Source organism: Astatotilapia calliptera, chromosome 19, assembly GCF_964374335.1.
Source record: "Astatotilapia calliptera chromosome 19, fAstCal68.1, whole genome shotgun sequence".
In the NCBI taxonomy this organism is placed as follows: Eukaryota; Metazoa; Chordata; class Actinopteri; order Cichliformes; family Cichlidae; genus Astatotilapia; species Astatotilapia calliptera.
The window spans coordinates 31,891,013-31,905,073 of NC_137440.1; the positions used below are offsets into that span (position 1 = coordinate 31,891,013).

General features: G+C 44.9%; 1 protein-coding gene across 5 annotated transcripts in view; it reads left to right on the forward strand.

Moving 5' to 3' along the window:
- Positions 1-14,061, forward strand: part of akt1 (AKT serine/threonine kinase 1) — a 32,697-nt gene that overhangs the window by 4,081 nt on the left and 14,555 nt on the right. For all 5 annotated transcript variants that reach the window (XM_026151780.2, XM_026151779.2, XM_080294221.1 and 2 more), the window contains one exon: positions 3,932-4,115. In XM_026151780.2, coding sequence (XP_026007565.1) covers positions 4,070-4,115 — 46 coding nt within the window. In that variant the 5' untranslated portion in view covers positions 3,932-4,069. The remainder of the gene's footprint in view (positions 1-3,931; positions 4,116-14,061) is intronic.

Here is a 14,061-nt window from a genome sequence, read left to right on the forward strand (position 1 = left end):
GTGAAACCAATATAACATCTCCACATTCACAAATATACATTTCTGACATTCAAAAACAAAACAAAAACAAATCAGCGACCAATATAGCCACCTTTCTTTGCAAGGACACTCAAAAGCCTGCCATCCATGGATTCTGTCAGTGTTTTGATCTGTTCACCATCAACATTGCGTGCAGCAGCAACCACAGCCTCCCAGACACTGTTCAGAGAGGTGTACTGTTTTCCCTCCTTGTAAATCTCACATTTGATGATGGACCACAGGTTCTCAATGGGGTTCAGATCAGGTGAACAAGGTGGCCATGTCATTAGTTTTTCTTTTTTTATACCCTTTCTTGCAGCCACGCTGTGGAGTACTTGGACGCGTGTGATGGAGCATTGTCCTGCATGAAAATCATGTTTTTCTTGAAGGATGCAGACTTCTTCCTGTACCACTGCTTGAAGAAGGTGTCTTCCAGAAACTGGCAGTAGGACTGGGAGTTGAGCTTGACTCCATCCTCAACCCGAAAAGGCCCCACAAGCTCATCTTTGATGATACCAGCCCAAACCAGTACTCCACCTCCACCTTGCTGGCGTCTGAGTGGGACTGGAGCTCTCTGCCCTTTACCAATCCAGCCACGGGCCCATCCATCTGGCCCATCAAGACTCACTCTCATTTCATCAGTCCATAAAACCTTAGAAAAACCAGTCTTGAGATATTTCTTGGCCCAGTCTTGACGTTTCAGCTTGTGTGTCTTGTTCAGTGGTGGTCGTCTTTCAGCCTTTCTTACCTTGGCCATGTCTCTGAGTATTGCACACCTTGTGCTTTTGGGCACTCCAGTGATGTTGCAGCTCTGAAATATGGTCAAACTGGTGGCAAGTGGCATCTTGGCAGCTGCACGCTTGACTTTTCTCAGTTCATGGGCAGTTATTTTGCGCCTTGGTTTTTCCACACGCTTCTTGCGACCCTGTTGACTATTTTGAATGAAACGCTTGATTGTTCGATGATCACACTTCAGAAGCTTTGCAGTTTTGAGACTGCTGCATCCCTCTGCAAGATATCTCACTATTTTTGACTTTTCTGAGCCTGTCAAGTCCTTCTTTTGACCCATTTTGCCAAAGGAAAGGACGTTGCCTAATAATTATGCACACCTGATATAGGGTGTTGATGTCATTAGACCACACCCCTTCTCATTACAGAGATGCACATCACCTAATATGCTTAATTGGTAGTAGGCTTTCGAGCCTATACAGCTTGGAGTAAGACAACATGCATGAAGAGGATGATGTGGACAAAATACTCATTTGCCTAATAATTCTGCACTCCCTGTATAAGAAGCACACCTTGACCTCATAGTTTATTCACTTTGTTCTGTTGTCAAAACAGTCTCACCTGGAGGTCTGTTTAGGAGCAGCACTGTAACTGTTGAAGGGTTTTGACAACATCACATGACCGCCATCATCTGCCACCTTGCAACGGTACTCTTGTATAAAAAGAAAAAAATCACATAATCAATGTTATATTATCGTTTAGCAAATCTAGTTACCTAGGATTTACAAGGAAGCTTTTTACTAGGAATTTTTTATTTTATTTTATTTTTTTAAAATCTTGTAATATATTTGAATCTGAGCTGTTATATAGCACTTGTTTGTTTGTTTGTTTGTTTGTTTTTAAGCAAAACAGTTCCGTGTTGGTTAATACCATCCAACCACATAGAAGTGTGCTTTAGCGCAAATCTCTTGCTAGAGCACGGCAGCGGGGTCTTTTTTTTTTTTTTTTTTTTTTTTAAAAACAACTGTCAGTGTAAAGTCATTCTTACTCACAAGGAAATTACATTGATGTTAATTTAAAATCCAGTTAACCTAACACGCATGTCTTCAGACTGTGGGAGGAAGCTGGAGTGCATGCAAAATCTGCACAAAAAAGCCCCAGCCTGGATTCAACCCGATTGGGAACCTGTGCAGGTTGTACCCTGTTTTTCACCCTTTGACAGCAGTGATGGGCTCCAGCACCCCCACAACCATGAATTGGATCAGTAGGGCGAAAAAATAGGTGGAAGCATAAGGGAAGCAATAATTTTGAAATGCTGGGCCAACATTGAAACTAACAACTGGCAGATTGCATATGTGTGTTGGTAGGTCAGTCCAGTTTGATGTCTTAGTTGCAAACACAGAAGTTGTCACTATAAATGCATACTGTGAGGAGGGATTAAGTGTGTTTCAGTTCCTTGTCACACTATGTACTTGGAATATATTTATATCTTTTTAAAGAGTATAAATTCACAAACCATTTTCTGAAAATGGATCCCAGATATAAGGACTGGGATGGAGTAGAACAGGTAAACATCAGTCACTGCCTTTATTGAGTATCGTCCTATTTGCTGATTGACTCACAGCAATCAGTGAGGTGACTGTCAATGATTGGCCCTTGCCACAGGGATCACCACAGTGGGCATCCCTGAATGTTTGGTTTGGTACAGTTACACCAGATGTCTTTCTTGACACAACTTCAAAAGGGATTTGTGTATCCCGTTGGCATCAAACCAGCGACCTTTAGCTTGTGAAGCGGGCGTATAAACATCTACACTATGGAGCCATTACGTTGGTGCGCCTCTACTTCTGTAGAGTCATTTTTGTTTTGGAGCTCTTGGTCCTGCAAAAAATAAATAATTAAAATTAATATGTTCCATATTTCTTAAGAACATGACTTTCAGATGCTGTATAGATGTTTTAGATCTGCCACATCTGCTGTTGTCCTTATTTTGCCTTTGAATCCAATACACCTGGCTGTCAAAAATGCCAACTGTGTAAGTTAGTAGACTCATCAGTATTACAGCTCTATCATTAAGTCACAGAAGGATCTGGCACATAATTACAATTGTTACTCAGAGGTGAGTAAGGTAGTCTCATTTAACCTCATGTTCTTTCAGCTGCAGCCCTGCTGTGTTTAACAGTTTGACCTTGTCAGTGTAAGGCTTGGGTGCCCTTTCTTGAGATCATATGACTATATTAAGGCTCAGAGAACAATAAAATTATTTTAAATTACTTTCAGTGAACTGGGGAAAAAAACAAGAAATAAAGCTGCTTCCCAGAATTTATATTTCTTATTGACGCTCGTAAGGGAAACGCAAACACTTTAGTCGGTCTTTATCAAATTTAGACCCTGCTCACAGAGGCTCAAGGGATCTTCCAGGAAAGGTGACTCTTATTTTTCCAGAGAATTTGATTGTTCCGTAGCTGGTGATTTTCTACATGTAATGTCAAACAGTCAAACATAACCTGCTGTGGAGCAGGTTAGGTCTGCACCATGTGTTACCATGGGGAAGTGAGCCACCTTAGTAACAGTAAAAACCCTGGGTTAAACCTGAAGTGACTACATTATGCCCGTAATCCTGCTTTGCAGCACAGGGCCTCTGGGCTAGTATGTGGCACACAAAAACATAAAACTTGACTAGACCTTTTCAAGATTTAAACTTTGATGCCATCCGTGCACGGAGTAGAAACCTAGTAATCTGTTCTTCTTGGTGAAACTGAGATTTAGAAAAATCATTAAACAGCTGTGCACAAAGTTTGAAAATCTATATGGATATCCTGTTTGAGAATTATTTGATATAATTATTTTCTCACTGCAGCTCTGTTCGTGAGTGGGGGGAACCTCCTGGTCTATCAAGAACGGCTGCCTCAATAGTGAACAGCATGGAATTTTCCAATACGGGAGACTTCATTTTGATTGCCAAAACCCACAGCTTTACAGATATTTGAACCTTGAAATATTGCAGGTTCCACTTGCACTGTACTTGTACCCTTCCCTCACCAACTGGGCCGTAAAACACGAGGCTCTTCTCGGTTCTCTTGCCTCCCCTCGGCCCCGTTGACCTGACGGTTAATAATCAGACAAGTGGAAAAAATTGTTCACCTTAACAATGGGCTAATTTTTACTTTTCTTTAACTAATAGGTAACCACCATCGAGAAGACGGCTATAAACTCCAGGACCCCGTCTCCAGGCTCCTGCGCAGGGTTGAGTGAAGGAAACTTTGGACTGAGAGTCGTCTCTCCCTGAGAGAAACCTGGATCCTCCATCCTGGCCACCAACATGACCAATGTGGTGATCGTCAAGGAGGGATGGCTGCACAAAAGAGGTAAATTTGTGCCATTAAGTGCGATATTATTTTTCTTTTGTTTATTTTTTGATAACTGGATTAACATTTAAACAACTAACATTTGATGTGTGCTGAGGTTTTTGTCCGCGAGGTGTCTGGTTGTCATGACCTTGTAACAAACCTAACTGTGCAACACACATTATGTAAAGACCCTAGAATATGTCAAAGATTTCAAACGCTCTTGTTGATACATGTCAGAAAACAAATTGGTTCATGCGTACAGTTTATGTAACACTAGGACTGTACTTGACATAAAAAAACGGATTCGTTATACAAATTGCCTCAACTTCTTGGTGGATGCAGCAAATCTTTATTTTTTCATTTTATTTTTTTCTACCCTCTAAATGTTGCAGAAATGATGAACAACAACAATATAGACTATTTGCCAAGTGGTTGATTAATTTGTAAAGGCATTTAAAATGAAGTAGTATGCCAGATGTAATATAAGGAGGCATCCAGTTGCAGAATCCCCAACGGGCCCCATGGAGCTGCTCTGACAGTGCTGTGTGGCGTGGCATGGCTCACTGTCGGGCGTGAGTCCTGTTGTTTGGACGAAAAGGCATTCCTCACATACCTGCTGGCTTTGAGCAGCTTTATGTGCGCATACTAACTCTGCCTTCTGCTGTGGCTGCCTCACAGAGCCCACTTCACCACTGCCTGCACCACCAGGGGCAAAATAGGATAAGAAACCACTGAAATCTCCTGGGCCCAGAAATAAAAGGAACTGGCCTTTTTCTGGAAGAGAGAGCGCCAAGACTTGCAATTATTGGCTAAGGTGATGGGAGTATGTCACTATAAGAGTTCCTGCATTGTGTTAGCACAAGTCTTGAAAATGGGGACTGTGGGCTAACACAATGCAGGTTTCCGGTTTAGTTTGATGGGCAGCTCAACATACCCCATATGATGCAATCATGCCCCTCTGGTCTTCTGTTTAATGTAAGGGCAGCGTGTTAGTTACATTAGGATTTCATTTGCGGAAAGTAATAAAGTTCAGGTCTTGAAAGTTTAGGATTAGCTGGTTGTAAAATAAAGTCTGCAGAAGTAAATTGTGCTGCTTTTTTGTCTTGGTCTGTTTAGGGAAAAAAACAGAACCTGCTTTCTTTAGAGAGAACCTCTTCCCTGGTATAAGGGAATAATATGTTTGCCCTGTTGAGACTGTGTGTAAATTTGTACACGCTCTGAAATACGTTTGTTTGCCCATTAAAATCTGGCACACATCCATCTTTCCACACCTTCACAAGTACAGATAAGAGTGAAACATAACAGGCGGCCTGTGTGAAGTATAAGAATAGTAAAATAGTGACCGGAAAGAAGTGTGTGTGTGTGTGTGTGTGTGTGTGTGTGTGTGTGTGTGTGTGTGTGTGTGTGTGTGTGTGTGTGTGTGTGTGTGTGTGTGTGTGTGTGTGTGTGTGTGTGTGTGTGTGTGTGTGTGTGTGTGTGTGTGTGTGTGTGTGTGTGTGTGTGTGTGTGTGCGCACACATGTGCACTGTTGTGGCGCTGAGCTTCCATCTATACTCCCCCCATTTGTGACATGAACACTAAACAAACAACCCTTCAGAAATAGTGAGTTGGCATGCTGTCGTAGCCCAGCAGCTGTGCCCTGTGAAATGTCACCGAGCCTCTGTTTTGATTGGAGGGCATCCGCCTGCCTCCTTGACAGGAAGGCTTTTAGTGTCGCATCACTGTCATGCAATCTTTGCCCCAGAGCCAGTGCACAGAAGGTGAACCTGCAAGTAGCCCTGTCTTTCTGTCGATCACCTCGGTCAGCCAGGCAGTCTGTGCTCGACAAACCTCTTCCCATCTTCCCGCACCTTGAGTGCAGCTTGTGTGGTGGCGCCACCCAAGTGACTCAAATCTCCGTGTGGGCGTTATAATAAATGGCTTGTACCACCTCTGAGTGTGTTCACCATGCTCATTACTCCCATGTGTGCTTTCAAAACACCAATTTGATGTTTTACAACAGATTGACCTTCATATTTCCATCAACACTTGTTTTTCTTTCGTGTTTGTGTCTGTTTCATGGACCTGGTCTTGCACTGCAGTACTCTCTTACAAAAGCAGGTACAGTTTGAGTAGCCTCCTCTTCTAGCAGTGCCCATTTATTGGCTCCACATGATGATTGAATTTCACGGTGGGCCAGTTGCAGGCGCAAAGCAGCTCTTTGATTCCTTTCTGATTAGTCATCTTCAGCATGCACGTGCAGACTGAGTCAAGACGCCTGAGAGAAAGTAAAGCAAGCGATTGTGCCTCTGCACCTTGTAACCCCCCCACCCTCAGTAGAGCTAATCTGTCATTAAAGCTCCAGATTCTTAGCCTTGGATTGATCTGTACAGTTGTTCCAGACAGGCTGCACTCTGTGAAATGATCTAAATCTGAAGGACACACCTTCATAGTTTCTTCTTAAGCCTTGTGCTGCAGTAATGCGTCTGGATTGTGGACACCATTGAGAGATGTTGATGGGCTTGTTATCTGTTTTTGAATGTGAGACAAAGAGTGGGATGGAGTGTGTGTGTTTAGATATGCAAATGCGAGTGGTTTAATATACAGAGTGAAGCATATTTATTTTGACACTACCAGCAGGACATTACCCTTTGCCCTTATGCACAGACCACATAGCAAGTACAGGCCTGCACAAACACTGTAACTTTGTCGTTACTATCATAACCAGTTGTTATGTGTCCCCAAATGGTACTTCCTTTTTAGATCCTTCATGGAGTGCACCCACACACTTTGAATGTGCCTACGGCCTCTAGTGGCCACAGAGGCCAAACAGCATGTTATTTCTCTTTGCAAGTGTTTTTCCAAAGTTTCCATCAAAGCCAGAGCATCATCTGACATCAAAGAGGCAGATTGTGGGTTCCCTAGTTTCCAGGGAAGCGCTGTGGCCAAAAACCCAGTCAAGCTCAACAGAACAGCGCTTGCTTGTCCTCCCTTCTTCCCTGGCTCTTGTTTGTTTGACTCATTTGCTCCCTGACAAGTATAAAGAGCCGGCCCCCTCGTTAGGCTAACGAAGGCCACAACAACTGTTGGATTTGGGTAGCACGCTCAGCTGGCTCCAACCTGTGAGAGGAGGGGTGGAGTGGGGGAAGGAGGGGAAAGCAGAGAGCACAGCAGTAGAGATGGTGAGGAAGGGGGGGACAGAAGTTGAGCAGCGTCTTTGTGATGTTCCCAGAACATTGCTCAGTGACCCAGTCGGCCCGAGGAGAGCTGGTTGATGTTGTGTGCGACGTGCCACAGACTCTCGTGGTTTGGTTTGGACCTCGTCAGCTGATTGGCCCTTTTGCTGGTCATGTGGCTGAAGGACACCCATGAGCTGCTCGTCCATGCAAGACCTTGTTGGTGGTCTGGGGGTGGGGTGTTACAAAACACTAGACACAGTAACTGTAGATTTTTATTTTTTTTTAACTTTTTTTTCCCCTCCATTCTTTTGAATGTTTGTACCTTCTGCATCTGGTGAACAGGCCTGCAACAATTCAGCTAGCATTTCCCACATTTCTATTAGTTTGTTCTGTAAGATCTAAGTAAGGGAATGCAGTGTTTCCTGCAAACCCACCTGATTAAGAATGTCTCATGATACTGCATTGCTGACTGTCTCAGGATTTAAGGCCTTTGAGTCACGGCCAAATCTGCTGCTGGCCTTGCCTGGTCTACCTTCATTATGGGTGTCAAGGATTGCATACTGCTACAAATACACAATCACATAAACGTACGCACATACTGCAACAGTGTGGGGAATAGTTGTGCAAATTTGCTGATATATTGTGAAGATTAAATATAAAAAAAAAAAAGATAAACAGAACCAAAACTTGTGATGCTGCATTAATAACTCCTTTACAAATATGCTGTGTTTTACCAGCTTGGTTCTGTTGACGGTGTTATTATTAGTACATCGTGCGCTGTTCAGCCATAATCTTATATGCCAAGTAATGGCCTCGGGGGGTTCTGTGGCTCAGGCTTGTTGAACACACAGTTTTTTAGGATCTAAAGTTTCACTGGGGAATAACTCTGTAATGAGATATTGACTTCACCTGTCAACAGCTGACAAGTACATACATACACATTTTTAACATTAAATACCTAGCACAGACGTTAAGTGATGGATAAAGGGATTTTCCAGAGAGAAGATAATCAAATATGGAAGGTGCCTGTCCGTAACTGGACCGCTACTTATATAGCACTTTGCAACTCTACTTAGCACTTAACACTTTTTGCTACGAGCCTTATTCACACATTCCTGCAGCACTTTATTCTTTTCCTTTAAGCGCTTTCGATGAGGCGCAGTCACACCCCAATGCAAGCATCCGGAGCAATTTGGAGCTCAGTATTTTGCCTGAGGACACCTCAGATTGTGGACTGGAGGAGCTGGGGATCAAACCGCTGACCTTCCAATTAGCAGACAACCTGCTCTACCTCCTGAGCCACAGCTGACCCTCTCTGTGGGTAATTCAGTAGTTTGACTGAAACTAATGGTGTATACCCTTTCTTGCTATTTTCCAATAAGTTTACAATAGTCAGCCTGAACTTTGTGAGGGGAAACGCCCAAATGAACAGCAGTAGTGAAAGTTGAAGTGGCAGACAGATTTGAGTGGATCCCCTGTAGGCAGGGTCCAGCAGCAGAGGGTGTCACACCAGGAAGCCATTGCTCTGGCCGGGTGTCTGGCCGTCAGCGTGGACCCCCTGCTCTGGGTAATGGGAAGCAGTCTTCCTGCTAAATGTGGTGGAGAGAAGTAAATTACTGGGGTGCAGCTGTCGGCAGGCAGGCTGGCTAGAATGGTGGGGGGGACCAGGAGGCTGAGGGAGGTGGCACCTCCACCATTCGCCCCCTCTCGCAGCAAGCCCGCTGTGTGCTTACTTTGCTGTGCAGAGTCCGCCTGCTCGCCACAACTGTGGTACTCAGCAGTGATCTCAGCCTCTGTTGCTGTTGCTGTGTACCCTTTCTGTCTGTCATTTCCTCAGTCCTCATCTCTCTTTCTGCTTGTTCTCCTTCATTCTTACTCGCACACTTTTTCTTGTCTTTTATGGTCCCCCTTTCTCCCTTGCCCTCACAAGCTCATCCCCTTTTTAGTCCTCCCCCACTTCCAGCGCACGTTTCTCACTCTGTCGCTAGGATAATGACCCAGCTGACAACTCAGACCCATGGCGGAAGCGGCTATGGACCGGCGAAAAGCTCAAAGTCTTTGACATCAATCAAATCACTGGCACCTCTCTTCAGTTTAGGGTGGGTTAGAGAGACAGTGAAACGAAAGGGATGCTTGGCCGCCTGGGGACTCAGATATGTGGCGTCCATGATATTGACATTTTCTCTTACTGAGCATATTTCATATTTATATTTATTTACAGAACATTTTAACAAGTAGTGCCCCTGAAAAATGTCAACAGCTGGAGTGTACCTGTCTAAATGGAGCGGGGGGGATGTAGAGCGTAATCGTTGCTTGTTTAAGGGTGCTAAATTTTACTGGTCATTGAGAGTTCATTGGCACTAATATGTTCTAAATAATGTGTGTTTATTTGTTTGCCATGCAGTAACCCAGTTAACTAATCCATGGACTGCTTGTTTACCCAGGGAGAGGGTGCAAATCTCAGCCCAGTGTGGCAGGGGGGAACTTCCCACAGTGTCTCTATGGTAATCAGCAGGTGTCACTCACCACAGAGAAGAAGTGAGGGCTTTCTTACGAGCGTGAGAAAGCGGGGCAGCCTCCATCGCACCCCCTTGCTTTTTTTTTTTTTTTTTCTTTTTAGGGTAGCAGTAGCAACCCTAGTGACGGGGGGGGAGGGAGAAGGGGAAGAGACGGAGGGCTAGATTTGGGGTTGGGGTGGCCCTTCAACGGAACCTGTCGATGCTGCTGCCAAAGCCCCAGCAATGGTGCACCTCCCACCCCTCCTGCAACCCCCCCAAATCCAGCTGCATGGAGAGAATGAGGCCAACAAAAGGGAGTATGGGCTGGGGGGGTCAAGAAGGCATAAAGAGTAGGAAAGAAAAGGAGTCCGTACTCCAGGATAGTTTAAGATGCCATGTGAACCCGGTGCTGCCTTATACGGTCGCAGTCGGGCAAATATGTAGATGGGTGTTCGGTCAGCATGAGAAGCTCAGCTTAGAGCAGGGCGTCTTGGGGGTGGAGTTTGTGGTTGCTGGGCTCAGTGTTGACCCTTGCATCAGGGAGCCCCCACTCTTTTAGAGCAGGCAGTCTGTGCCTCATTGAGATGCAGGGCACAGGGCGGCAGGCCGCAGCTGCAGCCTACAGGCAGAACCCGGCAGAAAAGGGCCGAAGGGATGGCGGGGGCGGCTGAGGAAAAACCAACAAAAGGCGAAGCCCCCCTACCCCCTCCTCCCACGCTTTGGAGTTCTAATTCCCTAATCCTCAACCTCCGCCTACCCCCACCTCCTCCTCCTCATCCGATTCTCACCACTCAAACTCACACACACGCACAGTTCATGCAGTTACACTGGCTCCCTTCCTCTCATCCCCAAGCCATGAATGGCCAGACGGGGACAAAACCCAACAGCAGCCCTCTCAGGAAGTCCAACCACTGGGTGTGAGCACTGAGGCACATTTTGTCTGACCCTCTTTTGGTTCCTCTCACTCTGTGTGAGATCATTTACCCACTTGCATTGTTAATTAGTGTGCATGTGTGGGTCATCTAGTGGCTTGTGACAAAGGTGTTCTTTTCTTTTTAAAGTTACTGTGTTGGAAATGTTATTTAAAAACCTTACAAATAGAACGAGCTGGGATACAGCTGTTAGTTTGGGAGATTGTGGCTTCTTTTTCTTCTCCTTTCGTTTGTAATTTAAAAAAAAAAGACTGATGAATACTACATGATGTGTCTTATTAGCCAACAAACTATAGCAGCTGGGTTCTCAACATTCCTGTTGCTGTCACGTAGAGACGGAGAGTGCAGGATGCTCCTCTGAACCAGCCACTAACCTCATTCACCCGCCCTCTTCCTTTTATTTAATGAATCTTCAATAAGCTTGTCTGACTAACCCTTAGTGTTAGGGCCTCTTAAGCCAAGTTGACTTTCACATGGCTTTACTGTCCAAAGAAAGGATTAACGTGAAATAAAGAGTCATTTCTTGGAAGTCGACGTGAAGTGTCATTAAGTTGAGAAAATTTGAAATGTATAATGTTAAAACTTCCTGATCATTTCAGTATCTAGATTAAAGTGATTCCCTCCTCAGGAGTTGTTGTTGTTGTACCTTTTTTCTTGTAATTCGGTAAAAGCAAAGATGCTCCAGCTGCTGTGCCAAACCCGTTCTTTCCTCCTGTACCGTGCTTGAGGTGTAGAGGGGCGTGGCTGTGGCATGCTGAAGCTGTCCGCACACAGGGCCATGCAGCAGTTGGCAAATAAAGATGAATTCTGTTTTGTTTGGCAGCGGTTCTCCGTTCATTATTTTCCACTTTGCCCAGCGCGCATCCCAGCCCTCAGCAGCTGCTTGTCATGTAAAGACACTCTATCAGGCCCTGACAGCTCCTCCCCTGCACACACAGTGCGCATGGCTCATGCACACTTCACTTGCGTTCACACCCCCCACCCCCCACTCACACTCCTACATATGTGGGGAACATATGTAGTGATCTGTCTCACTACCACGCCGTTCAGCACAACTCCTCACACACTGCTTTCTCATCCCCTCCAGTACTCTCATCGCTCATCTTTTGTCAAATCAGTCTTCCCATTCTTCTGTCCTTCCCCTAATTTGGTTGAGACGAGCCACATGTCGGCTGTCATGCTTTTATTAGAAAAGCTTACTGGGACTGTTAATGCAGTGGATTTCCTCAGAGCAAAGTGTGTGTTTGTGCGTGCATGCATGCATGTGTGCCTGTGTGTCAACCAGACACTTGAAGCAGGTTTTATCTTATCTAGGTTGTGGTCAGTCTGTCTGTTGGCCACTTTCCTGTTTTGGAGAACATGTTGACATCAAAAGGTTTTAGTTTACTGGAACACTGTGATGATGAAGTGAGTTAAAAGCAGAAGGCTCTCCTGTGTTGTTCTGAGGCCTATTGTCCTTTGTCAGCAGTCTGCGCTTTTTCTCCGTGTACACAGGATGTATTTGGGGTCTAGTATGCAAAGCACTGGATTTAAGTAGTGCAGAAGAATTTATTTTTTTTTCCCTCTCTGCATCTGCATAACAGTCCCTGTGTATAATTACCATATAAATGTATCCATGTTTACTCTAAACGGTAACTGTATATTTGACAATACAATTTAAAAAAAGGGGAAAAAACCCAGCATTAGTTTTCACTTTCTCACTCTGTCAGTTCTTAAGAAAAGCCGCTCTGTGGAAAGTACAAATGAATAAAACCAGAAGGGGAAATGTGTGTCAATAGGAAGCTGACAAGGGTCATCTTGGTTGTTTATGCTCAGAGTGCAGACTGCAAGTGCAACCCCTTCACTCCCCCCGCCCGCTCTCAATGCGGCGGAGACGCCCGCTCGCAGACAACCGGATATAGCCATTTCCACAGTTGTCATGTGATCGAGCTTGTGGTCACAGACGAGGAAGTTGCAGTGTCCTCCTGTCTAGAAGGAGCATGCACTAGTTGAGGGATGTGCAATGCAGATGTGGGGTTGCTTAACCTTTGCAGAGGTGGCATCAAAGATGAGTGCCCCTGCAGAAAAGACTTTAACTTTCCAGTTACAGTAGACTGCGTTATTACAGTGGGTTAGACCTTATTTACCTTTTTGTGTGGAACAAGTCCCTCTTAATATCACAATTGCCATTGTCAGAATGGGGATAATGGTGACTAAGGATGCTTAGCTGGCTGTGTCTTCCACACCAGTGTGTCAGATTTTCCCCCAGTACATGCCATGTCATGCCTCGCCGTGCTGCTGCGTCACGTATGACCACCCATGCAACTACTAGTGTGTGCCATGCGTCAGTGGATCTGGCAAGAAAGCCTTTCAAACTGACTGTTTGTTGTAATCTGTTGCACACAAATACCTTTCAGTGCCTACAAGGCGCCATGCATACACAAATGTATTTACAGACAAGCACAATCATGTGTACACACAAACACCTGTTTCTGCCCATCAGGATCTGAATCTACGTAAGAACATTACACAGTCTGGAAATGATTTGCCTGCGTTCCCGCTGCCAAACGAAAACTTCTAAACTGAAACTTTAGGCCCTGCTGGCGAGACAAGTATATACGTTGAGCCTTCATCACGTGTCGCGGTGTCAGGTAGGGGACTCATTATGCTGCCTCTGCATTGTGCACATACTGTCCTCAGTGTTGGTTGGCATGGGTTTATAGTTGGGAGATATGGGTCAGCCAAAACCTGACCACAGAGTGGAGCACCAGCTGGGGCCCAGCAGATAAAAACAAGGACCGGTATGAAGGGCTCAGGAGACTTTCTGGCTGCAGATTTGTCCAAATTATGTATTGAACAGGCTCTCCAGCGAACTCGCAGCTGACACTTAATGACTATGTGTACTCTTAAATGCCACGTCTTTTGTGCTTTTATTATTTAGATTTTATGCTAAACAAGTCTCTAAGCTCCATTGTGCTGAAGTAAGGAAGTCTGGTGCTCTTAAAGGCTTGTGATAAATAACCCTACGGACGTGGAGTCCCAGGAGATCGGCGTGTATTTGGATGATTGATTGTTAAAGTTGATTGGTGTGGTTTGTATTTGGAAAAATCTTATCACTGCAGTTGTGTGTAAAGCGGTCACGAGGGAGCTGCAGCAAACTGTATTCTGCTTATTTCACTTGGGGCAGCACATCTAGTATAAGCGGATTTGTCGAAAAGCTGTGAGGGCGGCAGTCTGACGCCTGTCAAAGTTGAGCTAATTTCTAAATGAGCTTTATTTGGTGTGAAAACACTTACTCTGCAGCAAATGAGATGAAGAATCTCCCCTTGCACAATAAAGAAAAATGTAATAACATATTAAACATCTGCTCTGGATTGAAGACTAATGTCTTCTGTTG